At 55.0% G+C, this 27,775-nt stretch overlaps 1 protein-coding gene across 10 annotated transcripts; it reads left to right on the top strand.

Annotated features, from left to right (window-relative positions):
* Positions 1–184: 184 nt before the first annotated feature.
* DMTN (dematin actin binding protein) lies at positions 185–27,775 on the top strand. 10 transcript variants are annotated; one of them, XM_039243800.1, is made up of 16 exons: positions 185–361; positions 16,999–17,204; positions 17,469–17,543; positions 17,920–18,075; positions 18,984–19,028; positions 19,355–19,454; positions 19,815–19,871; positions 20,102–20,254; positions 20,759–20,883; positions 21,495–21,600; positions 25,310–25,374; positions 25,543–25,591; positions 25,773–25,780; positions 25,960–26,025; positions 26,303–26,383; positions 26,546–27,775. In XM_039243800.1, exons 2-16 carry the CDS (start codon positions 17,187–17,189, stop codon positions 26,657–26,659), a joined length of 1,218 nt encoding a protein of 405 aa, XP_039099731.1. In that variant the 5' UTR covers positions 185–361; positions 16,999–17,186; the 3' UTR covers positions 26,660–27,775. The 10 variants fall into 10 exon arrangements, with proteins under 10 accessions (XP_039099731.1, XP_039099733.1, XP_039099735.1 ...); XM_039243797.1 differs by lacking the exon at positions 185–361 and adding an exon at positions 6,003–6,095; XM_039243799.1 differs by lacking the exon at positions 185–361 and adding an exon at positions 8,007–8,226.

Genomic DNA, 27,775 nt, shown 5'->3' with positions numbered 1-27,775 from the left:
GCACAGGGGGCGGCGGGCAGTGCCACCTGGAGGGGAAGCGGGCCGTGGGTCGCCCCAGGAAGGCCCTGCACCTCCGCCCCACGCGAGGCCCGCTGCCCGGGGCGGGCCCAGGCCCCGGGACCGGCGGGCGCGCCCCTCCCTCCGCGCGGGCTCCGGTTTCCTGGCTGGCACTGCGCGTCCCGTGCTACCTGTTGGGGCGAAGCAAACCCAAAACCTGGGGCCGGCGAGCCGCCGGGGCCGGGGCCGGGGCCGGGGCCGGGGCAGCAGGCCCGAGCGCCCACGGCGGAGCGGGCCGGCGCGGCGCCCGGGCGGCCCGCAGACTCTGCAGCCTCCTCGCTGGTAGCCAGATTGCTTTTTTCCGGTGAGGAGGGGGGATGGGGAGGAGGGCTCGGCCGAGCGGAAGGGGTAGAGAGGGCGAGAATGCGTCCTCTTGTTCAGCGGGCCCCCGCGGGGGGCGGGGGCGGGGGCCACACCTGAGGGGAAGTCGCAATTAGAGGCTGCGGGCGCGGCCGGGGGGAGGGGTGGCCGCCGCGGGAGGGAGGGGGAGGACACCCCACCCCCACCCCGAGCGTCTCGGGTGGGCTTTCCCAGACGCCTCCAGGTGTGCTTTTGGGGAGTGGAACTAAGAGGCCATAAGCCCGCCTCTTTCCTCCTTTGCGCCGGCTGGTAATCTTGTTGAGGAGGAGGCCCTTCCAGCACGTCTCCCCGCGCAAGCCCGCTCTTCCGCAGATGGACCCCCAGCTTCAGTTTCCCCTTCCTCTTCTTTCTGGGAATTGTTGGAGGGAAGGATTACGGAGAGAGAGGGAAAAGGGTGGGAGACCTCCCTTCTCACTTCTCCCAAGAATGGCCTAAAAATAAGGACCAAATGGGCAGTTGGGGAGGAGCCTGGTTTAGTCATAATGGGAGGTGAGTGAAGCAGCAGTCCAAGGCGGTGGGGGCCGGGGGTCCCCGCCTCTCTCCGGGAGGACGAGAGCGGTCTGACGCCCCCAGCTCGGGGCAGTTTTGAAGGCAGGAGCCAAGAGGGAGGTCCCGCAGGCCCGAGGACAGACATTCTCTCCCTCCCGCTTGTCATAATTGCTTTGCACCAGGTTGCTTTTTTCTCTCCCCCCTTCGGATCACAAAGAGCCTTAATCCTGGCGAAGACTGCGGGAGACGTGTTGGGGGTCGTTTTCTGGGGGGGTGGGGGGTGGAGGGAGGGTGGTCCGGAGCCGCAGCTGATAACTGGCGAGTTCAATGGGATTTTAAACACAGAGGCAACGCCCAGCAATTACCTGAGGACAAAGGGTTGGGCCCCCAGGTGTGGAGGTCTGGACTTGGGGGGCAGGGGAAGGGGGCTGGGAAGGAGGTGTGTTGGGGAGGGGGAGCTCTTACAATCCCCCTGATTTCCCCAGGAATTTGAGACATTCTTTAAAACTCTAGACTGCCTCCCCCCAGCCTGGCTCTCAGACCCACCCCACCCTCTCTGGCTCGGGTTAGAGACAGCTTCAAAGGTGGACCGGGCCTTTTGTCTTGCCTGGGCTTTCTTCTCTGCCTCTCTCCGGCCCCTCCCTCCCTCTCTTTGACCTCCCCAGCACAGACGGCCTCTGGGGGCCGGCTCCAGAAAGCCCTCACTGTTTCCTTTCTTGCTTTTTGAGGTGAGACCTGGTGGGGAGGGCCTGGGACTGGGAAGCGTGAGGGAGGAAGGCAGCTTCCAAGGCCTGTGCCATCTCAGAGTGCCCCGCCCCAAGCCCAGCAAGTCTGACACCTGCTGGTGGCCTTGGGTCCTGGCTTGGCTCTCGGAACCTTCTCCCCACACCTTTTAGTGCCTCTGCCAAGTCCAGGCTCCATACCTAGGGGGCCTCATCCTATGTAGTGAAGTCTATTCAGCTCATTCGCTCCGAACTGGGGGTGAGTTCGAAGATGCTAAAAGGAAGAAGCCAAAGGAATAGATCTCTGATAATGGGAGTCTCAAGAGATTTAATGTGTGGAAGGTGGGGTGGGGGGAAAAGGTTTCCCTGAGGACCACAGACCACCCCACACCTGGCTGTGGCCAACCCTGGCTGCTTCTGTGTGCCGGAAGGTTCGAAGCAAGTGTGCGTATGGGGGTGGACAGTGTGGGGGAAGACGTAGGGCAAGATGAGCGCATCCATCTCAGGGAGGATGTGACAAAGTGGAGGGAGGCGGTGGCAGGTGCCTCAGATCCTGTGCTGGTTAGGATTACCAAGACCTCCAGCTAAGAATAGCCTGCTTATTGATCTCCCCTCCTCTGTCCTGTCCTCCAACAGCCAGATGGAGCAGAGGGGGAAATCCACTCACTTGCTAGTCCTCACAGGCAGGCTTCTATTTAAATCACTCTGTTGAGCCCAGTCCCTCATACTTTCAGTGGCCAGTGATCTCTCTAGCTTCAGACCTGGCTGTCCGCAGCGTTACAGCCCTGGACTCTGCGAAGCTTTTCCCTCCATCTTCATTCCCTCACTGGGACCCTTCTCTTCCCCGGATCCTCTTTATAGAAATATTCCCTACGATTTCTGCCTTTCTCTTCTCTCCTTGTTCTTCCTGCTGAGTCCCAGCAATGCAACATGTCAGCTGTCACAGCCTTGCACACCACTGCTTTCTCTCCCACACTTGGAAACTGCGCCACACTGCCAGGCCTTGCTGGGGTCTGTCTCAATTACTACGGCAGCTTTCCAAGTCATGTCACTCCCTCCTGACACCCCCACCTCCTCCAGGACACCACACAGTTTGTTCCCTGACCCTACCCCACCCTAAGCCATAGCTCTGTCTGTGGTATCTGATCGCTGGTAGACCCCTTAGCATGGTTTTCAAGACTTCTGTACAGTCCTGCTCAGCCTCCCTTCCCAGCCCTGTCCCTACAAGTCCCCTCCAGGGAGTTCCAGGAGCTCTGGTTTAATAGCCAACCAGCACCCTGTGCCCATCTCTGTTCCTGAGGTTCCCACTGCCCAGCACACCTTTCTCGAGAATGCTTGCATGCCCAGATCGCTGCTGCCTCCTCTGCTCCATAGACTTGCCTCCTCTCTGGGGCTACTGGCAATCTCTGGTGCTGCAAGTGGCTCTGGCTGCCAACTTGCCTTTCCCTTATGGCATCTATCACAGCTTTCTGGAACTGTACTTATTTGTGCTTGTGTAATCGTTGTGCTACAAGGCAAGGGCCTCAGGTGTAGAAGTAGTAGGTCTTTGCCTCCCTCATAGTACCCAGTGCAGTACAGTACACAGAATAATAAGCACTTACTGAGGGAATTAAACCAACTGAAGGTCCAGAAACAAGTCATTGGCCCCACACCCTGTAGTCCCTCAAGATGCAGGCAGAATGAGAACCAGAATCCTGCCTCTACCCTCCATCCTTAGGTGGACTTGGGTGGGGTGGGGTCCTAAGCAGGTATCCAAATACTTATTTATCCCCTACAATGTACAAGCATTGTGCTAGCCCTTGAGCTGACAAAAAAGACGGACAAGATATTATGCCATCCCCTGTCAAGATCTCACACACTTGAAATGTAAGTGGGGTCATAAACCCACTTTTGGAAACTTTGGGACATTTGGAAATCTCTCTCATACCTAAGATAGCAAAGTGGCATTTGGTAACCCCCCGCCCCCCAAAAAAGAGGGAAAAAAGAGACAGGAGCTCTTGCAAACAGACACACTAATGTGTACAGAACTCCGGAGATATGCTCACATGTAATCCCTTTTTCAGGGGGTAATATTATTCCTATATCATATGTGCAAAAGTTCAGACTCAGAGATATTAGCTCATCTGTGGTCGCAGCTAGTGAGCAGTACAGTCTAAGTTCTAGCCCTTCTTCATCACCTGTGTGGGATGTTCCCCACTTATGGCCAGGCAGTGCAGGCTCCCCGGGGTGGGGACAGGGGGACACTGGGAAAGGCTGAGGTTTGCCTGATCTTTGAGAATGAGCAGGATTTCAGTTAGCTGAGCAGACATGTAAGGGGAAATATTAAGAGGGAAAACAGCATGAGAAACTGGAACTGAGGAGCGCTTGGGGTGGTTCAGTCAGTTAACTGGTTAAGCGTTGGACTCTTGATTTCAGCTCAAGTCATGATCTCACGGTTGGGTTCCTGAGTTCAGCCCCGAGTCAGGCTCTGTGCTGGCAGCCCACAGTCGGCTTGGGACTCTCTCTTTCTCTCCCTCTCTCTCTGCCTCTCCCCTCTCAAAATAAATTAAAAACATTAAAAAGAAAAAAAAGGTTTTGAGATAAGAAAATGTGAGGCGTGTTCAGGGGAAGGTGAGCCGTCCCTGGGTTTGGATAAAATTGCAAGTTTGCCTGGAGAAGCGGCAAGAAATGGTTGGATTACATTACAGAGAGTTTTGCAGTGGCAGTGGCAGGGGCTTTGAGAAGAAGAGTGACCATGCAGTTGTGGGGTTGGGGTTTGGGGGAGAGGCTGGTCTGGTGGCAGCACACTGTGGACTAAGGCTCTGGGGTCCCTGAAACAGAGGGTCCATGGCGGGGGGGGGGGGGGGGGTGGTGGCGCATGACTTCTAAAGTCTTTTGAGAAAGGGTTGCTTCCAGGCCCTCATCTTTCCCTTTATTCCTTTGGCCCAGTTCTTTGTCACCTTTCCCTTCTCCTTAGGTGCTTAGGTGCCCTCATCAGCCTCCCCAGGAGTTAATGTTTAGATGGCCCAGGCACAGGGGGAGAGTCCCTGGTGCTCCCAGTCCTAGCAGGTTGGTGCATGGGGCGGGGCAAGGGGCAACGGAGTGCGACGGAGAGAGTACAGAGAAGCCTATTGCACAGGCCTTGGGGAGGGGGCTGGTGGCAAGGCCGAAGTCCAGTCAGGACGTCTGGCACCAGTGATATTGCTGCAGAAAGGAGCCAAGAACTAGTTGTCTGGGGCCTGGGCCAGAGAGGGGCAGGAGCCACAGCCCCTGTTGTGGATGCAAGGGGCAATCCTCAAGGCCTCGAGGCTCTCCTGAACTTAAAGGTATGCTAGTCCCCTAAGTATATGGCTATGGCCAAGGGATGCCCAGAAAACCTACCCTGGGGCCTGGACAGTAGGCACTGGTGTTCAGTGTTGCCTGGCTCTAGGGAAAGACTTTCCCTCGCCTCTTATAGCAGCCTGAAGGGGAGAGAGGCAAGTATCTGGGGAGGATGGTGCACTGGCCTTGAGGAGTCTGGGGCCTTCCCAGGAGGAAGGGTTGGCGACAGGGCAAGTCTCACTGTAGGGCAAGAGGTGGAGGTGGAGTAGAGGCAGGTAACAGAAGGGTCTCCTGGCCTGGCGCTGTGCCCTCCCTATGAGCACCAGCGCGCGCATGCGCGCGTGCACACACACACGTACACACACACACCCACACACCCACCCAGGATCCCTCTCAGTAAGGAATGACCTTGACAGCTACCAGGTCGACAGAGGGAGCCCTAACTCTGCAGTCTCCTTGGTGCCAGGGCCAGCTGGTGGCTGACTGTTCCTGCCCAAGGTGGCTCTCCCACCTTGTGGAAGAACATTCCTATAGAGTCGGGGGCAGTGAGAATGGGCCTTGCAGGATTGGAAGACCCGATTTTCTTCTTGGTCAAGGAGACTGAGAGGGTTCAGGACTAGAAGGAGGTGCTCAGAGATAGCCGAAGTCAGATGAGGGGCAGATTTCTGGGCCCGAAGCCCTGTGTCTACCCCAGCCTTCCTTCTGGAAGCCACCCTCTGACCCTTTAACGTAGGTCATCCTCCCTGTTCCTATCACTCTTTCCCAGCTGCACACCAAGCTTTCTGGAATGGGGGACACTGCCCAGCACTGCCTCCCTCTGCAAGGCAGGACGGCTCTCTGGCCCTGAATTAGGGCTGTCCTGAAGCCATCCCGGGAACCAGCCCCAGAGCCTTATGGAAGTGGGGAGGGGAGACTCAGTGGGAGCCCTGGCCCCTGCCGCCACCCCACCCCCACCTCAGCACCGAGGCAGACCTCAGGCTGCCTCCCTCCATCACTGAAGAGGCAGTTGGAGCCACAGCCGCCTCCTCCCCCCTCCCTGCTGCCGCGGCGGCTGAGCCGGCAGGTTGTCTTGGCAACGGGAGGCGGAGAGGAGATGCGCCGAGGGATGGAGGTGTATGTCACCGAGGAAGCTGCCGTGCTCCTGCCCCACGCCCCAGGCCCTTGAAGGTACCGGAGAGCCCTCCCCTCCCCCTCCCCCTGCCCTTTCCCTTGGCTTGCCCCACTCTATCTGAGGAGGGCCTTGTTTCACAGAGGAGAATGCTCCCTTCCTCCCGGGCCCAGAGACTCCTACCCATTCCTCATGAGCTACCTCATTCCAGGCCCCCGTCCACAGCTGTCCTTCCCGGCACCAGCTCATTCCAGCCCTACCTCTGGTCACGCTTGCACCGGAAGACAAATCTCCTGCGGGGTGGACCTTTCTGGTGGGGGGCAAGTGGGAGCAGAGCAGGAACCGCGGTAGTGGGAAGAATCAGGGGTCCTAAAGGGCTCAGGTGGAAAAGCCCTGGTGCTTGGCCTCCTGGAGGTTTGGCAGCAGGGCCAGGGCAGGAAGGGTGGGTGGGCTTGAAGGGAGGAAAGCAGAGAGGCTGGCTGAGGCCCCGGTTACCCAGAAAGGCCTGATTCCCCCCTCCTGCCACATCAAAGGTACACCCCATCCTGCTTCATGTCCCGACCTTTTTTTCATGGTTAGATGTTTCTTCTCCCACCCCCAGTCTTTCTCATTCCTTTCCACAGGGCCCTCTCCCCAGCCACTCCCCAGCAGCTAAGCCTGGATTCTTTCTCCCCTTCCTCAGCCACTCAGCTGCCTGCCTTCTTCATTTCTCCATTCTTTCTGGAGCCCATCCTTCAGAATTCATTCTTCTGTCTTCCACTAACCCAGACACCCCTCCTTTCCTGTCCTTATCTGTCCCCTCCTGCCCTCTTTTCCTTGAGAAAGAGGTCCGGAGCACACTCTCACCTGTCCCCCTCAAGACCTTCCCCTGTGATTTTCCATTCAGATACCCCAGAGCCCCCTCCCCAGATTCTAGATTTCCCCAAGGACAGCTCATACCATCAGCTGACTGGCTGTGGGCAGTGGTTACCAGGGCAACAGCAAGGGCTGCCTAGGTAGGCAAGTCTGCTGTGAGGTGGAGAGGCTGCTGGGGCCACGGCCAGGGTCAGCCAACTGGGCTCCCTCCCCTGCCCCCCAGGGGTCAAAGATAACCAGGCTCTGCTCTGTACCCAGAGAAAACCAGCAGGCCAATGACAGGGTCTGGGAGTGGTGAAGGTTTTCCCAGACGGGTTGGGGGGGGCGGGGTACATCCTGTAGTTCTGTGCTGGGACCTGGGCATCACCTCGGAGGAAGTGCCCTTTTGATGAAGCTGCCTCAGTGAGAGATGGGGTTCTTCTCACAGTTGCCAGGGTTCCTGATTACGTTAAGGGCCAGCCCAGTCTCTTGTGCTGAGGACCTGGTTTTTCAGATCTTCCCATTCGTCCCTCATCAGGAGGGGGTTAAGCCTTCCTTGGGTGACCAATTCTGGCACCTTTGCCCTCTCCCTACCCCTGAGAATCTATACCCTTTAGCACCCCAGGGAGGCAGGACCCCAGAGGCCTCCATTGCTGCTCTTAGGCAAGGAGTAGGAGATACAGGTGCTGGGAGAAAACAGGTGTTGTCACCTCTCAGTTATCAGTAGAGCCCCCTCTGCCCCTGCCCCAGCTCAAACTCTGCTTATGAGGGGCTGACTATGTGATTGTGAGTGTGTGTGAATGAAAGTGTGTGAGCATGGAATGCTGCAGGGTTGGGGGTGTGGGAAAGGGAAAAAGGCCAACAGCTCGCCGAGTCTGCTTCCGATTCTGCTTCGTCATGATGCCGGGTTAATGCTTCTCTTGTTTGAAACGGATTGAGCTGCAGCTTTGAGCTAGGTGGAAGAGCACACACATACAAACACACACCCTCAGGCCGGCCACATGCTATCAGCTGGAGGTGGGGAGGGTGCAGTGGGGGAGCCAGCGGCCCGCCCGCCAGACCGCCAGACGCAGGCTCCAAGCAGAAGCCTGTGGAGAAGCAGGGTGGGGACGAGGGGGTGGGGGCCCAGAGGGTAGGTCCCCTCCTGTGCCAGCTCCCCCACCCACCCACCTACCCCAAGCCGGCTTTTTTCTTGCTATTTGTGCTCTGGGAAAACACGGCTGGGTTCCTGGAAGAGACGCCTATTACCTTGGCTCTTGAGAAAAAGCGACAGCGCTGGGATCTGGGCCTGGGCCTCTGCCTGCCCAGCCCAGTCTTGGAGCCTCAGAGCATCTGGGCAACACTGTCTGGGAAGAGGTAGGTGGCAGGGTCTCCCACCTCTCTTCCCCTCTCTGGGCACTTTGGGCCACGGCCCCTGTCTGGGAATGAGGCTCTGGGTGGGGGGTCTTCTTAGGAGGGGTCAGCTATGGCCCCTGTTCCGGAGGAGAAACCCCTGGACTAGCTGGGTTTGATCTCATCAAGCCTGATTTGAGGAAGAGGGCTGAGGTGTTTCGTGCTGTCACCCCAGTGCCCCCTTCACCTAGCTGTGCTGGACATAAGTCCAAGTGATGGGATTGGGGGGTGGGCACTGGGGTGGGCAGGGGAGCTGTTCTTTCTTTGCTGAATAACAGGAGGAGTGGAAGGGGTTGCCAGCCTTGCTCCTAATGTGCTGCAGGTTTTGAGGGGGGAGCACTACACATAGACACCTGAATGCTGTTGGTGAGGGGCGTGCTCCATGGGAGGAGGGACCTGAGGAGCCCCTTTCTAGCCCTTGGCTGGCCAGGCTGGGGTGAGAACCAAATGCAGCATGATGTTGGGTGGTAGGGTGTGGCCGCAGGCCTGACCCCTGCTCATTCCTGGACTGCCGCCGCTGAAGTGCTTGTAGGGGCTGGGGGCTGAGCAGACATTCAGGCCCTTGAGGATCCAGAGGCACCTCCTTGCCAGCCTAGCAGGCCAAGCCCCTCTCCCTGGGCAGATTCGCCTAGTGTTTCCCTCCCAAGGGACTGTGTTGCCAGGGTTTGAGAGTCAGGGGAGCACGGGTGTAGGAGAAGGCAGGCAGTCGTGCTTTGGGAATGGGGAGCCGGGAGGTGGCCGGGGAATGGGTGAGGGGGGGCGTACATGTGCACAGCTCAGGGTGGGGGTGTCAGCACACGATGCGAGTGGCTGTGAGCATGGAGAGGGCTGTGAGCATGGAGAGGAAGCGTGGGTGGGTGTGAGTGGGTGTCAGTAGCACTGTGTGTCACTGTGTGGGGGGCTTGCCGGGAGAGTGGGGGCGTGATCTTGCAAGCAGGGTGCATGGGTTCTGCAACTGTTTCAGTGTGGGCTCCTGCCTGTGTGGGCGAAGTGCTATGTCCACGTGTGAGTCTTGCCTGTGCTCCTGGCCTCTCTTCATGCTCAACACCTGAGCCAGGCTGTTCACCTGGGGGTGCAGGTCTGTAGGGATTCCTCTTTGAAGCCCGGGTGTGTGTGTGTGTGCATGCATGTGTGTAAACATCAGAGTAGGGATACCCTCAGAATTCAGAAAGCTAAATTCGGCACTGAAGACCCTTGCATCTCCCCCAGCCCTATCAATCCACTTTGTACCAGAGTTACCACAACGTACCAACAGGACCAGCTATAAGTAGAGGCCAGAGCAGGAGCACGCTGAGGACCAAGTAAACCTGAGGAGTTGGGGGGGTGCACAGAAAGAGGGGCCTCTTCAGAAGGAAGGTACAGAGAAAGGATACATCAACATAAGAGATCTAGGAGAAACTGAACGAAAAGATGGATATATTGGGAAGTGGGAAGAGCGGAAGGGGCTGCCTAGGCCCAGTTCTGCTGTGTCATCAGGAGCAGAGACGGGGCAGGGCCTTGAGCAGGTGGGTTCTCAGGCTGGGACCCAGATTCTGGGCCCAGCTGCCTGGCCCAACGCTTCAGCAGAGTGTGAGAGGGTGATATATAGTGTTAGTATTAGAGGAACACCAGCCCTAGTCCTAGCAGATAGAACAGGACTTTAAAAGTGGGGATGGGGAGAAAGAGAAAGAGAGAAGGGAAAAGAAGGCAGGTGCAGGCCTGACAGGTATTCCATGAACCGCGGCCCAGAGGTGGGAGCCCTCTCCTGCTCTTCTTGTACATCCTTCCAGGGCCAGCATGGGTGCCCCCTATGCACATGCACGTGTGCACATGCACACACGCGTGCGCGCGCGCACACACACACACAAGCACGCACACACCCTCAGGCCTCCCTGGCTGCTGCTGGTCTGCTCCTGCCCACTCTTCCCCTCTCCACCCCAGGATGGGATGCTGTTTTGGGAACCGGTGACCTAGCTGGATCCTTCCTTTATTTCTGGCACTGAATTGTTGCCACAGTAACTGTGGGGGTGGGGCCAGGAGTGGGACAGTGTGAAAGGGAAACAGAGCCAAGGGAAGAAAGATGAAGAAAGAGAGGAAAAAGGGAATGGAAAGCAGAAAGAGTGGAGAAGGAGCAGGGAGGGGCAAGGCAGGCAGTCACACTGCGAGTGAAACTGGAGAAAAGGGAAAGGGGCCAGGCTCCTGCCCACACTGACCCCAACCCTCTTGGACAACTCATTTGCCTCATTTCATAACTCACTTACTCTTCGCACCACACACATCCAGCCTGGCTTGACCCTGCCCAGGGGGCACAAAGCCCAGTCCCCCAGGCTCCCTGCTCCTTGCCTACTGGCCAGGCCAGTGGGCAGGAATCTGGGTGGCTCCACCGTGTAAGGTTAGCGCCATATAAGGTTAGTTAGCCCCAAAGGCCAAGTTCAGAGTGAAGTAGGAACTTCAGAGACCCGCTGAGAAGAGTGTCTATTGTCTTTAACCTGCGACAAGCCTGGGTAGGAATTCCAGCTTGACTTCTATTTGGGTGGCTTTTGGCAAGTTTCCTCATCTCTAAGTGGGGAAGGCTTGTGTGAAGGGTAGAGAGGATGTTATGAAAGTTCATGGCACAGTGACTGGCACAGAGCCAGCGGTGGTTGGCTTAGGATAGGAGCAGAGGCTGGACTGGAGGTCCTCAGCTGTGGTTCTGCCCTCTGAGCCTTCATTTCTACAAGTCCAGGGAGCCACAGCCGGGTTAGTCCTATTTGGAGGAGGAGCCGGCTGGGACGGGTGCACAGGTCTTATCACCCCCAGCCCAAAGCCGAGAGGTTCTTGTTGCCATGGAGATACACTGGTGGGCAGTGTGAGGTGGGGCTGGGCTGGTGGCTCAGATAAGGCAATGCTGCTTCGATGGGGGAGGGTGGGGTGGCGATGGAGGGAGGAGGAGCCCCGGTGTCTGATGGGAGCGAGCAGCTGGGAAGTCCTCTCCACCACCTGGGCTTGCCTGCCTCCACCGCCTTCCCTTCCCTTTCCTTCCATTCCACCCTCCCTTCCTGCTGCAGCCTGCCCTTTTGGTCCGTTCATAGGAGGTTGCTGGGTCCGAGGGAGTGCATGTGCATGTGTGTGTGTGGACACTGGTGTGTATGGAGCGGCGAGAATGGAGGAGGGGAGAGTGGGTGTTGACTTGGGAGGAAATTAGCTTTGGGGGAGGGGGCCACTTGTGGGTGGAGTAAGCAATTGCCTGCATGATGTGGTTTGAGAGAAGCCAAGAAACCCCTCCTTTCCTCCTTCTCACCCTCCTCCCTCACTCTCCCTCCTGAGAGAGAGAGACTCCACCCCAACGCATTTTTCCTTAAAATCTCAGCAGTAGGAACTTCACTTTTCAAGGCTAGGCCTAAAATAAAATGCAGTGCCCTGGGAGGGTAAGAGATCAGTTTGTCAGTGTGTTTTCTAACACACTGGGCACTGCCCAGCAGGCCCGGAAGGAATGTGGCTCAGGCTAAGGGAGAGGAGCCTCCGAGGCTAAGGGGGTGAGACTCAGCACAGGGGACTGCCATGGGGTTGTGGACAGCTCTAGAAAGGTCCTGGGGACAGAGCAGATACATCATTATTTTGAATCCTGTTTCTGAGTGGCTATGTCTGAAGGCCAGTGTCTGTGCACGTGTGAGTGTGGGTTCAGGGCAATTGTGCACTGCAGTGACGTGGCTCGTCTGGGACCCTTCCCCTCCTTCCTTGCCTGAGCAGTTACCACTCTGATATATAGTCATTGCCCCGTCCTGGACCCCCCCACCACACTCACACTGGTGTGCGCACACACACTGGTGCTCAAGGGGAGGGTGCCAGGGCCACCGCCAGGCTCAGCCTGAGGTTCAGAACACGTGGAAACTCTCGGTTTTCCCTGGTGGCTCAGCCATCCACACTCCCAACCAAACCTCTTCTGCTTTCAGCTTCCGCCCACCAACCTGTCAGATCTGCATATGGCCTTATCTGTCACTTTGCCTGGGAAAATAATGGCCTCCCAATGGGACCAGCCACATGCCTCCATGTTGTGGACACCCAACTTTTCCTTTCCTCTCCTTCCACAGAAGCCCTGGAGTTTTCTATCCAAAGCCAGCCCTCTGCTTGGGCCCGAAGCACTTGCCTCTCCCCTGCTGGGATCCCTCTTCCCTCCTCACTGCCTGCAAGCATTTTCAGGTCTCCCCTTTCTTTAAACACCTTCAGCCAATCTAGCCTCCTCCAAAGCTACTCTCCAACCCCCTCCCACCCTCCATCACACCTCCCTTGCCTGTGTCCTAGCCAGCCAGCTCTGACATGGGAGCCTCACTTCTCTGGGAATGCTCTCAGAGGCCACCAGACCGGAGAGCCTGCTCCCTGCGACACTTCTCGCCTTCTCTGGGCCAGGGACTCTTGGGTCCATGGCCTTCCTTTCTCAGCCCCACCCTCCCATCCTTTTGCTCCATTTTTATTGCACTCTTTCTGTGCAGTACATACACAGATAACCACTCCCTGCCCCCAAGGAGCTGGCCACTCCGTTTCCCTTCTCCCTTTCATGCCATCTGTGACTATTCTGGTCCCCTCGGTGTTTCCCAGGAAGCTGGTTTTAAACTTCTTTCTCCTTTAGCAACCTCATGTGCGAAGTACCGCCTCTAGTCAGATGGCTCCCAAATCTCTATTTCCAGCCTGCCCCTCCCTCAACCTCCCGTTCCTCCTGGAGGTTTCCATGGGCTCATCAACTGCACCCACCTCGACCTCAAAAAGTGAACTCGCTGCTTCCCCTCTGCCTCTGAGGCCAGCCACCGACCCCTCCCCTGGGGGCTTTCCAGATCAAGTCAGTTTTGCACATTGTGCCTCTAGGATCTCTCCCCTTTGCCTCCTTTCCATGGTGGGCCACACACCCAAGTTGAGGCCCTCACATGCCCCTGCAGGAACTGCCTCTGTAGCTTCCTGGCTGGTCTCTGTCCACGGTGCCCCTTCTGGTCCAGCTCATCTTCCGGGCTGCAGCCACATTCAAAGCACTGCTTGGGCCTGTCACTTCTTTGTTTAAAAAGTTTCCAAGCATTCTATGGCTCCTCTTGCCCACAAAATACTACTTGAATCTCCTGGTCTGGGTTGGAGGCCTCCATACTCTGACCCCTGACCTCTTGCTCCAAACATATATCAACCTTATGAGCTTTACAATTTAGCCATATTTGCTGTTCTCTAGTCAGATCCAGGCCTGCCCCACCCCCCCATGTCCCTCCTATTGCTCATGCTGCTTTATCTTCCAAGAATCCATTTTTTCCGTTTTTATATGAACTAAACTGGGCATTCAAGGCCTACCTCGAATACCTCCTCTAAGGGATCTTTTTTATTATTCCTTTTTTATTATTCCTTTCTCAACACCCCAGCAGGACTGATCCCTCCCCCTGTCACCTCTCACGGTTCCTTATATTATCTTATCTAGCACATGTAATTTTCTGCTTTGAGTGCGAGTTATCTACATACATGCCTCATTTCTGGAGGGGCAGCTTAGCTCCCCTGACTCATCTTTCTGTTCTCCATAAGGCTTATCACTGAGTGTTGTCTGTGGTTATTGGAGAATTAGGCACTTAGGAAGTATTTGATGAATGGATAAAGCAATATGTGACTGGGTAGGTGAGTGGCGGGATGGATGGATGAGTGAATAGGTGATGGATGAGTGGACAAATGAACGGATGGATGGATGAATAGGTGGGATGAATGAGTGTTTGGCTCTAAGGCCAAGCCAAGTATATAGCTAGTTTGACAATGGCTGCTAACACAGTAAAGATCAGAAAGGAGTGAAAGAGAACTAACAGCTCTTCAATAGGTATTGGAGTTTATTCTGATCCTCAGAAACCCAGTTAAAAGCATTACAAAGTGAGAGCTAAAAAGGCAAGAGAAGGATAAAACTCTGGAATGGAGTCTTCCATGGAAACCAAATACCTAGTGTGATTCCGATGGCCAGAGTCCTGTCTTGGAGAAGCCTTGACTCTAGAATTTCAAAAAGACTTGAGAAATGTGGCAGATTTTAGTCTATCCCCACAATGCATCTGACACAGTACTAGGCAGGCAGTTTGAGTCATGCCAATGCTGAAGACACAGTCATTTCCAGCTCATGACTCGAAAGATTTTAACCTCTTGGAGCCTCAGTTTTCTTTTCTTATCTGTAAAATGGGTCTACCTTTGTTGTTGTGGGGTGTGTGTGAAACAAAATCATTCTTTTAAAGTGCTTATCAGAGGCTCCTGGCTAGCTCAGTTGGTGGAGCATGCACCTCGACTCTTTTTTTTTTTTTTTTTAATAAATAGTTTATTGTCAAGTTGGTTTCCATATAACACCCAGTGCTCATCCCCACAAGTGCCTTCCTCCATGCCCATCTCCCCCCTCCCCCCCCACACCCATGAGTCCTCAGTTTGTTCTCAGCATTCAAGAGTCTCTCATGGTTTGCCTCTCTCCCTTTCCCCCACCATTTCCCCCCTTCTTCTCCCCCTTGTTCCTCCGTTAAGTTCCTCCTAATCCTCCTATACGTGCAAACATATGATATTTGTCCTTCTCTGCCTGACTTATTTCGCTCAGCATAACACCCTCAAGGTCCATCCATGTTGCTACACAAGGCCAGATTTCATTTTTCTCATTGCCATGTAGTATTCCATGGTATAGATAAACCACATCTTCTTGATCCATTCGTCCGTTGATGGACACTTAGGCTCTTTCCATGTTTTAGCTATTGTGGAGAGTGCTGCTATGAACATTGGGGTACGTGTGCTCCTATGCCTCAGCATTTCTGTATCCCTTGGGTAAATTCCTAGCAGTGCTATTGCTGGGTCATAGGGGAGTTCTATTGTTAGTTTCCTGAGGAACCTCCACACTGTTTTCCAGAGGGGCTGTACCAGTGTACATTCCCACCAACAGTGTAGGAGGGTGGATGCACCTCGACTCTTGATCTCGGGGTTGTAAGTTCAAGCCCTGCACTGAGTGTAGAGATTACTTAAAAATAAAATCTTTTTAAAAAAGTGCTTATCAAAGTATTGAACATGAGCATTCTAAAAATGGTATCTATTGTTAATTGTTTTTCCCTCCAGAAGTTAGCACTCATTCTGGTTAGTGAAAAAAAACATTTTCCAGCATTAGGCAAGGTATAATCAAAGTCAAAGTTATGCGGGTCTCTTTTTTCAGTCCCCCTGGAACTCTGAGGTGTTATGAGAAGGCCTAGAATAGGAGCATAGTAGCCTCTCAGAAGAGGAGGTCTTAGGACAGTCCCTGAAGGACAAGTGGGTTCTGGGAGACAAGGAAGGGGACAGAGAATAGTGGAAAGGGCGTTCACAAAAGCAGGGACATGGGAGTGAGGGCTGCTTTTGCAGCAAGCAGGTGGTTTTGGTGGTGGAAAGAGGGTGATCAGAAGAATGGCCAGATGGCCAAAGTAACAGATGATAAGATTGGGAGCACCAATGACCTCAGTCTTACCCCCTGTGGTAAAGAATGGCTACAGAAAAGACATCTAAGTTCACTAGCCCTTGGGGAAATAGAAATAATAATAGATAATACTTTACATAGAATTTATGTTTTAAGCATTTCACATTTTATAACTTATCTAATACTCAAAGCCACCCCATGACATAGATTCTATGACTATCTTCCATTTTACAGATGAGAAATGCAAGGCACAGAGAGAGTAAGTAACTCGCCCAACGTCACACAGATGTTGAGTAGCGGAGTCTTTACTCACCCATGGCACCCTGGTCCTGAGTTCATGCTCTCAACCTACATCATGCTGTCTCTTTCCTGTACCTTCTGTAGCCATCAGCTCTCTTCACTCTAAGGCCCATGGCCACCATGGCTGGAAAGTCAGCCAGGCATTCACTGAGTGGTTATTTTGTGTCCAGTACAGGCAGTGGGGGGATGAGAGGATTGCTAAGGGAATCAGTGATGAAGGGGAAGACATGGACTGTGGCCCCAGGGAACTCATAATCTCCTGTGGCAGACAAGACCCAACTCTCCAGGAACAAAGAGGCAGCAGTGGGGGCTGGGGTTCCTTCCTGCTCAAGCTCCGGGCACTGCCTTGTAGCAAAGTAGCAATTCAGAGGCATAGGCATTCTGAGAAGGCTGTGCAGAGTTGGGATGTGGCCTCAACCCCTAAGGGGGCTCTACCAAATGCGGAGACTGCCTGCTGGACTGGGACAGGGACACAGAATGTAGGCTCCCTCCACACTCCCCTCCCTGTTTCCACAAGGGATCCCCCAGCCCATGACCAGCCCATTTCACGCCAAGTCACGCCAGTTTCACTTCATCCCCTCCAAATCTGTCCACCTGATAGGTTCAGTAGGTCCCTCGGTGTTAAACCTGCCCGGGATTTGAGACACGGGGCATAATGGACAATGGATTGAGTGGGGAGAGAGACCGGAGCCAGCACAGAGCCAGGGAGAGAGGCCTTGGCTGAGGCAGAGAAGAGTGAGAACCAGGGCTTGAAACCGGACTTCAGCCCCAGGGCATGGCAGGTGTGACAAAGCAGGAATGTAGAGGCTGCACCGGAACGGGTGACCCCTGCAGTCATTTCCTTTCCCGCCAGAGAACAATGGCTCAAAAACAAGTGCAGCCCCTCCGCTTTTTCCCCGCCTCGCCGTCTACACGCGCGCTAGCTTTTTTTTTTTTACCAGGGGCCAAGCGAATGGAAAGCCTGAACCATGAAGGGCGCTGGCTCCCTTCCGCCCTGCTCTCCCGCGTTCTGGGAGATCTGGGGTCCCACCGCCCTCCCTGGCACGTCCTTCCCCTTCCAGGCCCGGCACTCGGTCACCAGCCGGGAGAGTCACTGAGGGATGAGGACGCCACAGCCCGGTGGAACGCACTTTCTGCTCTCGTGGCCCCGAGCGCGCAGCGCCCAGGAGCCAGGCAGAGCCTGACGCCCTGTCGTCTCCCCTCGCGCACGGGGCTCTGCAGGTGACCCGACCGGCCAGCTTCCTGCTGCATGGAACGGCTGCAGAAGGTGCGCGGGGGCTGCCCCCACGTCCCCGCGGTGGGCGGCCTGGGCACCGGGTGGGGCCAGGCTTCCCTGCCGAGGGTCAGGTCGGGAGTCGACGGTGCCACCTGGTGGTTGCCCGCAGAGCCGCACCTCGGCGCCCCAGAGGCCTAGGGAAGCCCTCCCTTCCTCCTCCCAGAGGAGAGCCCAGCCCTAGCCCGGCCCTGGCACGCACGCTCATTCCCCGCACGCACGCTCATTCCCCACCCGCCCGCCTTTCACTCTCCCCAGCAACCACTTACCTCCCCTGGGAGCGTCAGCTCCTCTCGAGGCTCCAGTGTTCCCGGCTCTCCCTCCAGCATCGTGGTGAGTACTTCTCAGCCACCTGCACCCTCAGGCTGGGACAGGGATGGGGTGGGGACATGCTGGGCCGCTTCACCCAGAGCCTCCCTGACGGTGGTCCTGCCAGAGCTGATGGGTAGAGAGAACCCAGAAATCCAGAGAAGATTCCCCACAGCCCTCTTCTCCTGGTCTGGTCCTGCCTCATTGTACCCAAAGTGCTAGGCAAAGGACTATCATTTTGTAAATGACTCTCTAACCTCTTAAAATTAAAATAATAGAATTACTAACTTGTAGGAGCTGACATCTCAAATGGCTGCCCATTTTCTTCCTAAGGCCAGTGTTCTAGGTGAGGCTTTTGGCACATCTGTTCCATTCACACCATTTCCCCATTTCCCTTCAGGCCAAGATGGACAATCAGGTGCTGGGCTACAAAGACTTGGCTGCCATCCCCAAGGACAAGGCCATCCTGGACATCGAGCGGCCTGACCTCATGATCTACGAGCCCCACTTTACCTATTCTCTCCTGGAACATGTGGAGCTTCCCAGAAGCCGGGAGGTGAGGGGTGGGAGGCTCCTCCTGGACAGGACTTGGGGGAAGGGCTCCCCCAGCCACACCGGGTAGGAGGTGGAATCCCTCTGATGCTTCCTTTCCTGGTGGCCAGACTCCAAAACAAGCAAAGGAACTGTGGCAGAAATCAACCAATGGTCATCCCAGTAATTGTGGAGAACAGGCAGAGACAGGCCAGAGGCTGGAGGATAAGCTCCATACCCAGAGCAGGGGAGGCCATGTTGGAATGGCAACCTCACAGAGCAGGTGGGGGAGGGAAGAGGTCATGGAGGGAAAGGGTGGGAGTGGACAGAAAAGGCGAATTTGCCAAAAGCCCTAGGAGAACTGGGCGAGGAGGCTGGAATTCCTAGCTGAGTGACCTACGTGAATGTGTGGTTCCACTTTCCCCTCCTATACAATCGAGGCAATACATCTGCCCTTCCACCTCACCAGCTATTTAAGTGTGAGAGATAACTCATGGCAGCTACTTTGTAAAGTGTGTTCCAGAAAGGGGTAGTGTCATCGCTGAGCTGGGGGCTGGGGGCTACTCTGCCGGGAGCCCAAACTCCGTCCTGGCTGCTTGTGGGTCCTTTTCCTTCCCCTGGGTGCTAGGCTCTGAGGACAGGGTCAGAGCCATCTTCGGTTGGCCCTCAGAGCACAAGCACACAGCTCCAAGATCCATGACTTCTTCCTACATCCAGAGAAAGAGAGGGCTCCGCCCAGGAGAGCACTAGGATGAAGAAGGATGGAGGGCCAGTGCTGGGAACTGGCAAGGACTGAGAGAGAAGAGATGGCTCAGAAATTGGCCGGGCAAGGGTGCAGAGTTGGGCGGGGGATGAAGTGGCCCTTCCGGGGCTCTAGGGGTGAGGCTTTACCCCTACCCTTGTGGCTCTGACCAGCCTCCTCTCCATCCGCAGCGCTCACTGTCACCCAAATCCACATCCCCCCCACCATCCCCAGAGGTGAGTCTGCCCCACACCTGACACTTGCCCGGCTCCCCTCCCCCACACATATGCAGAGCCCATGGGATGGCCTCATCCTGTCGCTGACCAGCTCTGTGTCCATCTGTCTGTCTGACCCAGGACCTCATTTAACCCTTTCTCCCTGGGTCAGACATCAGCAGCAGGTCGAGTCCTTGGATACCCTTCCTCTGCCCTGGGGTTGGGGGCTTGTGGGCTGCTAGGGTGGGGGGACAGAGACGGTGGAGTCAGGTGAAGCAGTGTCTCTGTGGGTTGGAGAGGGTAGGGTAGGGGACCTGGGAGCTTCAGTGAACCATACTTCTCTGCAGGTGTGGGCAGAGAGCAGGTCCCCTGGAACCATCTCTCAGGCTTCGGCCCCAAGAACCACTGGGACCCCGCGGACCAGCCTACCCCATTTCCACCATCCTGGTAGGTTTACCGTCAGTGTGGCTGCCCCCTTTCCCTGGGACCTCTTTTTTCCTGCAGGAATCCAAGCTTCTTACTGTCTCCCCCCCATTCTCTGGGGTATATGCTCACTACGGAATTGGCTGGACCCTCTGATGGCAGGACCACAGGCGGATCATGCCTTCCCTCCCACCCAACCAGGAAAGTGGGAAAAGTCCCAGTCTCCTGAGGGACAGCTCCAGGAACTCTGGTTCTGTCTTGGCTCTTGTCAGGAGCCTATGAATTTCCTGCCTTCTTCCATTCCATCTGTGCCTCCTCATTGGCCCGGTCTCGCCCACCATCATCATATCTTCCTTCTCATCTTCTCTTGCTCCCTGTCCACAGAGACAACCCGCCCAGATTCCAACATCTACAAGAAGCCACCTATCTACAAGCAGAGAGGTGAGGGCTCCCCTCACTGACCCGGGCCACTTCGCACCACTGGCTGGGGGGCCATGGGAGAATAGCTGTTCATAACAGCACGTAACCTCTGCTCTGTATTCTTTGCTGTGTGTTGTGTTTACACCTGCGGTCTCACAGGTGTGAAAGAGGACAGGAGAGGGAATTAGGGGCTGGGTGAGCCCGAGGTGGCCTGGTGGGGGGTGTGAGCTGACCCTGACCTTTACCTGCAGAGTCCATGGGAGGGAGCCCTCAAAGCAAGCACCTCATCGAGGACCTCATCATCGAGTCTTCCAAGTTCCCTGCAGCCCAGCCGCCTGACCCCAACCAGCCAGCCAAGATTGAAACCGACTATTGGCCGTGCCCCCCGTCGCTGGCCGTCGTGGGTAGGACACTGTGTTAGAGAGGGGAAAAGGAGGCCTGGGACACTGCTTCACAGTCACTGGTGAAGCTCCATGAACCCACCCTCTCCCCACACCCACCTCACGTCCTTCATGGCCCTACTGGCTTCATCATTCTTCCCTGCGTTCCAATGGCTTTTGGCGTACGTGGCCCTGCTTGTCAGGCTTTCAATCACTTTCCATTCATTTGGCTACTCGGTAGACATTTACCAGACGTCTGCCTCCCAGACTCTGTGACAGGAGCTCTGGGAAAGAGAAAGAGTGAGACAAGGTCTTAGTCCCCTGTGAATTTAAGTTGTGTGAGTGTGTGTTGCCTACTGAGCTTTACCACAAGGCTAGAAAATTCGACCTTTATTTTATTTTTTACAAAATAATTTGTAGCGTTCTCTTTAAGGTACAACCCAGTTGCCTTGCACAAAGCTAGCACCTGACAAATGCTTGTTGAGTGAATGGCTGATTAACGAGCCTGCTTTTGCCTGTGTTCCCCAGAGACAGAATGGAGGAAGCGGAAGGCATCCAGGAGGGGCGCAGAGGAAGAGGAAGAGGAGGAAGATGACGACTCTGGGGAAGAGATGAAGGCTCTCAGGGAGCGTCAGAGAGAGGAACTCAGTAAGGTAGCATCTCACTACCCCCCCAGACACCCTGCCCATGTCTTCTTGGGGACAAGAGTTCTGGTTCTCTAGCTGTTCTGTACTAAGTGGTGTCATGCCCGTAGGAATACGAGGAACTCCCCTTCTTCCCAGGACTTCAGGTTGTTGCTACTGAATGGACCTCGTGCTGCTTTGGGGGAACACTAATTTAAGGTCAAAAAGCAAAGAAAAGGGTGCCCCCTTGCAGTGCCAGGCTTCAGTAGGCTAAGTTCACAGGAAGAGGAGCAAGGAGAGAGCAGGCCACTAGTCTCCAGAGTAGGTGAAAGGGTGTTGGGAGTCCTGGAAAGGCCACTGACAGGGGCATGGACTTGTGCTCTGGGCACGTGACCTGGGTTGCAGAGCCGCTAGGATACAGTTACACGGAGCTGCGCCGACTCCTTGCTCTCCAGGGTGTCCAAACCCAGTGTGGCAGTGCATCAGACCGGAGACACAGGCCCCACGGGCTCCGGGGTGTTTCCACCCAGCCACTCGGAAACCAGTCCCCCGGTCCTGCCTGCAGATACCCAGCTCCCAACCTTTTGGAGATGAGAAATGATCATAGCAGTCTTGGACCCATCTTCTTTCTCCTTCCCCAGGTTACCTCCAACTTGGGAAAGATGATCTTGAAAGAAGAGATGGAAAAGTCATTGCCTATCCGGAGGAAAACTCGCTCTCTGCCTGACCGGACACCCTTTCATACCTGTGAGTGCCATGGAGGCGGCTCCGAATTGCCTGGCCAGGCCTTGAGGCCAGAATTGAAGAGTCTGGGTTTGTCTATCATATGCCCAGCTCTGTGCTCCTGCGGCATAAGGGACAGAAGATCGTGTCACTGGCTCAAGGCACTCATTCCTTAGGGCAAGAATACAGTCATAAAATAAGACTAAAGCAGAATTAGCAAATTTTGTTTAACTTACCAAACACTTATTGTGTGTCTAACATATGCTAGACACTGGGGATTATATAGGGTCAAAACTATAGTCCTGTCCCTCAATAAACTTCCAGTCCACGGGGAAGTTGATATGGGAATTGGGGTCAGTGCAGCTTGGGGAGGTGTTGGGGTGACATGAGAGGCACACACAGTGAGTGTTTCCAGAGGATTGTGACTGGGCCTGGGGCTGAAGGCCAGGGAGGAGGGTAAACTAGGTCTTGAAGAGAAAGACAGAGTGAGTGGGGGGAAGGGCATTGCGGACACTGGGAACAGTGTGGGGGCAAAGGCAAGGAACAGAAAACACCCCGGCCAGCTTATAGAGCCTGCAGGAGCCTGCAGTTACAGAGCCCAGAGTGTGCCTTGGGGTGGCAGGGATTGGCCAGAGAGACAGGGTGGCCTGGGTTTTGGGTACTGTGCCTCTAATTGCTGGAGCCTGGCCTGGACTTCCCTAGAGCAGGGTGGCTGCAGCACAGGGAGGGAGAGCAGAAAGCCCAAGCTGCAACTATGAGGCCTCTAAAAGCCTAAACTCAGGAGCCACCCAGCATCATTCCTTTGCATCCTGTTGGTCAGAGCAGCTCATCGGGCAGCCTAGACTCCGGAGAGGGGAGAGGCTTTCCATTACCTGATGAAGGCAGTGGTACAGAGGCTCACAGGCTGGAAGATGACATGCAAACCATCTTTGGAGACACTCTACCACACTTCCCAATCATCTGTAGGACTACGTAGGTCCAGAGGGGAGGCGGCGGGTTTGAGAATACATAGGAGATAGAATCAACCGGACTAAGTGGTCGATTGGGTGTGGGAAGGGAGAGCCAAATCAGGGTCTTGGCTTGGGTGCTAAGTGGGGACATACCTGGAACTGAGGTGTTAAGGGAGGAGGGGGTTGGGTGAAGGATGCAGGGACTGATTTGGGACATGTTGGGCTTGGAGTACATGTAGGTAAGAGCCAGGTCTTACTGGGTTGGAAGCTTGAAGGGCGAGTTGAGTCTTCAGCTTGTATGTAGACCATGAGAGAAAACGGGACGCACAGAGGAGAGGGAAGGGAGAAGGAGGGAGGGTGCCCAGGCGTGCCCTGGAGAGCTCCCCTAGCAATGTCCAGGAGGTCCCAGGAGGAGGCCCAGCCTCAGGATGTGGGAGGCAAGCCTTGAAAGGCCCCTTTCTCTGAGGGCTGGGGACTCGGGTCTGGGAGCAGGCCACATGAGAAGCTGAGGTTTTCTGCTGAGCAGAAGGAGGGTGAGGCTGGGTGAGGTTGGAAAGGTTAGGACTAGCCGCTGCAGGGAAGGGAAACTGGTGCAAGACTTTCGGTCTATAGTGATGATCATCCACTCAGTGTGGGCTTTATCTCTGTGGCCTACAGGCAAGAGGAGCTGGCTGATCCAGGGTTAGAGTTTCATAAGGCAGGTGCCAAGAGATGAGGGGCCAGGTGAGCTGCTGAGTGGTGGTGAAAGTAGTTATATACCCAACCACGGGTCGTAGGTCCCAGGGGAAGCAAAGGGGAATCAAGACACTGGAGGTCCCCTTGAGGTTGATGGACAGATGTGCTGGAAATGAGGCTGCGAGGAAGCCTCAAACAAGGAAGGTGCTGTGGCTGCAAAGTGGGATTCCCAGGCTTCAGATGTGCAGCAGATGTGGACAAGACCTAGGGGGTGGCCACATGGAAGGGCTGCCTAAAGGGGAGCGGAGGTGAAGGCCACTGGGGGGTGGGATGCAAGGAGCCATAAGGGTCACGTGTGCTTGGACATCCACAGGGTCACTGAAAGTCTCAGGATGATATTTTGGTATGAGTGGGAAGTTACAGTAGGGAATGTTAGAGAATGTAGAATAGTGAAGGCCTGAAGAAAGAGGCAGATACACAGATGCCCCGAAAGCTGGATTCAATCTTTATGTTCTACCAGAATTTGCTATTCAGTCAGACTTAGCTCTTTAACTTCCCTTTTGGCCTTGCAGAGTTGAATAGCCAGATATCTACCACACCATCATTTTTGGCATCCCTGAACTCGTATGTGACCAGTGATCACATGACTGCTTAGGCTACTGTCATAGCTAATCAACCTCAGCAGTTTCAGAATTATGAACAGGTGTCATTCTGACTTGGTGGTAACGTTGAAATGGTCACTTTCAAACATAAATGAGTGTTCTAAAAGTAATCAAGTGAAAATCTTCTGATATGCTTTGTAGATTGAAATTCTACCATTCATTTGAAATATAAGTGTATACTTATCACAGAAATGAAATGCTTCAATAGTGAATGATCATTGTAGAAACAGATAATTTCCTACACAAAAGTAAGAAGTCTTTTTAAAAATTTGTTAATGTTTATTTATTTTAGAGAGAGAGAGACAGAGTGTGAGCAGGGGAGGGGCAGAGAGAGAGAGGGAGACACAGAATGCAAAGCAGGCTCCAGGCTCTGAGTTGTCAGCACAGAACCTGACACAGGGCTCAAACTCCCAAACCGCGAGATCATGACTTGAGCCGAAGTTGGATGCTTAACTGACTGAACCACCCAGGTGCCCCTTAAAAGGATGTTTTAAGAAGACAATTTCTTATAATTTTGAATCTGTCAAGGCTAAACCTTCAAACAAATTGTTTGTCAGGGGGCCTGGCTGGCTCAGTCAGAGGAGCATGTGACTCTTAATATTGGGGTCATGAGTTCAAGCCCCACATTGGGTGTAAATAAACACTTACAGCTTTAAAAAATGTTTATCAAAATGATTGCCCTAGAATGTCAATGATTTCTAGCATTTGGACGTGAAAGAGTTTTGAGATCTGGGCAAACTAAGTATTTTAGGTACAAAGTTCTCTTTAGGAAAACCTGTTACTGAAAACCAACAATATGTGGTGCTAGAAAGCTGAGTGATCCTATGAAGTGTGTAAGTTCAAAGTGACATTTGATCTTGGAAATGTGAAGTCTCTCTCTAGATAGTTTTAAGTGATCTCTACACCCAGCATGGGGCTTGAACTCATGATCCTGAGATGGAGAGTTGCGTGCTCCACCCACTGAGGCGGCCAGGCGCGCCAAAAACGTGGAGTAGACTAACGGCTGGCACAGCCTAGCAGCTGATGGCGCCAAGAAAACGATCGTTTCTGTATTGTAACGTTAAACATCTGAAATTTGATCACTAGCATTGCTAATTTTAAAGTATAATGATTCCATCATTTTGACAAAATTTCAGATATAGTTTTGTAGTCCAGAGTTTCATTTTATGACGGCGAGCCTCATCATCTGTCACTGGCTGACTATCAGTTCTAACACTCGGGCGTTTCGCCCAGATGTGTGTTTGTTTAGAGGGACAGCCCAGAGCTGCCAGCACAGTGCCACTTGCTGAAGGTAATGGGCAGGAGCCAAAAGTCAACGGGGTTCCCTGGGCCCCCCGGGTCCGCCCTTCACCACCCTGCCTCTGGCAGGGGAGGCCAGAGAGGCAGCCCTCTCAGGAATGATTATCAGACCAAAGGGACTGACCAGGGCCTCTTACTGTCTTCCAGCCCTGCATGCAGGAACATCAAAGTCATCTTCTCTCCCCTCCTACGGCAGGACCACTCTGAGCCGGGTAAGGTCCCAGACCAGAGATCACAGACTGCGAGGGAAGAGTGTGCCTTTGGGCACCTCTGAGGGACTGAGCTACTTGGGCATCCTGGGGTCACAGGAGACCCTTCCTGTGAGGGGGAACAGTGCAGAATTCTCCAGCTTCCTTCTGATCCCTTCATGTCCTTTCTAGCTACAGTCCACAGACTTCAGCCCCTCTGGGAGTGAGACTGGAAGCCCAGGTGAGAGGCAGGGCCGCCCAGTACCAGGCGAGTGGGGAAAGGGGCCTCAGAAGGCCCAGGGCAGCCCCGTGCCTGTGATGTGGGCAGGGCTGTGGCTGGAGGTTGGGGAGGCTGAGCTGGCAGTTTTGGAGGCCTGCTGACCTTCAAGCTGCCGCCGGACAATGACTCTTCTCTCCCACAGGCCTGCAGGTGAGTGCCTCTGGAGGGGAACACATGAAGCAGCAGAAGCCATGGACGAGTGACAGGCAGTGTTGGGGGTGGGGGGGGTGGGGCCACAGAGTTGCGTGGTAAGGACTCGAGAAGCCCAGGGTAAGGCTGGGGAGGTCTCCCTGCCCCACTCTGGCTCACTGCGGCTTTGGTCTCCCCAGAACGGAGAGGGCCAGAGGGGGAGGATGGACCGGGGGAACTCCCTGCCCTGTGTGCTGGAGCAGAAGGTGAGGGGCAGGGGCAGAGCCAGGGGTGGTGGGCAGGGGACAGAACCACCTACAGTGGGGGCGGGCCAGCCAGCCGGGGGGGGCCAGAAGCCAGGGAAGTGAATGCACTAAGGGGTCGATGATGGGAGGGGCAGCAGGAAAGTTGGGGGACATGGGTGGCAAAAATGGCATGAGCCTCAATGGCCCCTACAGGCTGATAAGGGGCCAGGGAATTGAGGGGGTCACACTGACAGAAAACTTGATGAGCCTAACACTGCCCCTTCCCCTCCCCACCCAGATCTATCCCTATGAAATGCTGGTGGTGACCAATAAGGGAAGAACCAAACTGCCTCCAGGTGTGGATCGGATGAGGCTTGAGGTATGCAGGGGAAATGTGTGCGGCGGGCCCAGGGGCTATAATGGGGTGGCCTGCCCTGCCTGGTGGGGAGAACCTGGGGCCTATTTGATTTTCCCTTTGGCACTTGGCCAGCCCCACCCTGTGCCCCTGTCCCGCAGCTGCCTTTGTGTGTCCCCTCTACAGAGGCATCTGTCTGCTGAGGACTTCTCAAGAGTATTTTCCATGTCTCCTGAAGAGTTTAGCAAGCTGGCCCTGTGGAAGAGGAATGAACTCAAGAAAAAGGCCTCTCTCTTCTGACCACCCCTCCCACTCCATAACTGACCCTCTCTCCTGCTGCGTCAGGGCTCTGGAGCTGGGGTCGTAGACCCCAAAGCATCACCCCTTAGGGGAGCAGGGAGGTGGGGCGGAGGTAGCGTTGGCTCCATTCCCCAGGTGAGGAGGAACCAGGACCTCTGCAGTGCTGGGGTTGTGGGACATGAACTTGCTTCCCCATAATGAGCTAGGGGGGCCTCCTCCCCTCATCCTTGGTCCTCACTGCACAGGGCAAACCCAGTCTGGACTCCAGCACACACAGAGTTAATGTTTGCACCCTCTCCCCACACTACCCCCATATGAAGGTCCCCACAAGAGAGTGAGGAGAAACGAGGCAGCGCTTAGTGGTCAGGCCTGTTGGCTGTCTTGACCAATGGGTGGGTCGAACCCTTGGGCCTGCTAGGAGGAAGGTGAGGGTGGGAAGCAGCCAGGCAGGCAGGGAGAGCCCCAGGACCTTGTGTGCACCCAAGCACGCCTCCTCGCCTCACCTTGGACAGCTTCCCCTGCTTCTGGGCCTCTGGCTTCTCTGACTCTTAGCAGGAGCAGGCTCGAGCTCGGCCTCCAGCAAGGAGGCCACCCTGCCCTCCAGCTCACCTTGTCCTCTCCCTGTGACCCCTAAGCTTCAAAGCCTCTTGCTCCAGCCCTGTGGCTTCCCCAGAAGCCTTGGCTTAGAGTGGAGATGTTGCAGAACCTCAGCCCGCCATCAGCCTGCAGGCAAAGTCAGCTAGACTTTTAGCACCCAGGTCCCGGGCAGCACCCAGGCCTTCAGGCTCCTCGGGATGGGATTGAGAGGCCAGGCTGAATGTCCTGGCTACCATGTCCCGTCCATCCCCGTGCATCCCCACCACGCTGTCTAAAGAATGTAATTTATTGGGGCACCCCCCAGCTGCTTTCTCTCCTAACTCTCTGCCCGACTTTAATCACACTCCCAGCTTTTCTTCTCTACAGAAACATATGTGTACATAATTATATATATATTTTTGCCTGGGTCTGGGTTTTGTTCCTGCCCAGGCTCTGGCATCCCTTTCCACTGTGTGTGTGTGATAATGCTGTGGGAGGGGGACTCTGCTTGGAATTAAAAGGTTGCATTGGGCCCCCAAA

Source organism: Hyaena hyaena, unplaced genomic scaffold, assembly GCF_003009895.1.
Source record: "Hyaena hyaena isolate Hyena2069 unplaced genomic scaffold, ASM300989v1 scaffold_230, whole genome shotgun sequence".
NCBI classification, from domain to species: domain Eukaryota; kingdom Metazoa; phylum Chordata; class Mammalia; order Carnivora; family Hyaenidae; genus Hyaena; species Hyaena hyaena.
The sequence above is the reverse complement of the archived record's forward strand: the minus strand, read 5'-3'. Positions and strand labels throughout refer to the sequence as shown.

What these genes read in the sequence shown, in the direction of transcription:
- DMTN (XM_039243800.1), top strand. An exon ending in CCCGTCGCTGGCCGTCGTGG is followed by an intron (nt 20,255 to 20,758) that starts GTAGGACACTGT and finishes TGTGTTCCCCAG; the next exon opens with AGACAGAATGGAGGAAGCGG. An exon ending in TGGATCGGATGAGGCTTGAG is followed by an intron (nt 26,384 to 26,545) that starts GTATGCAGGGGA and finishes TCCCCTCTACAG; the next exon opens with AGGCATCTGTCTGCTGAGGA.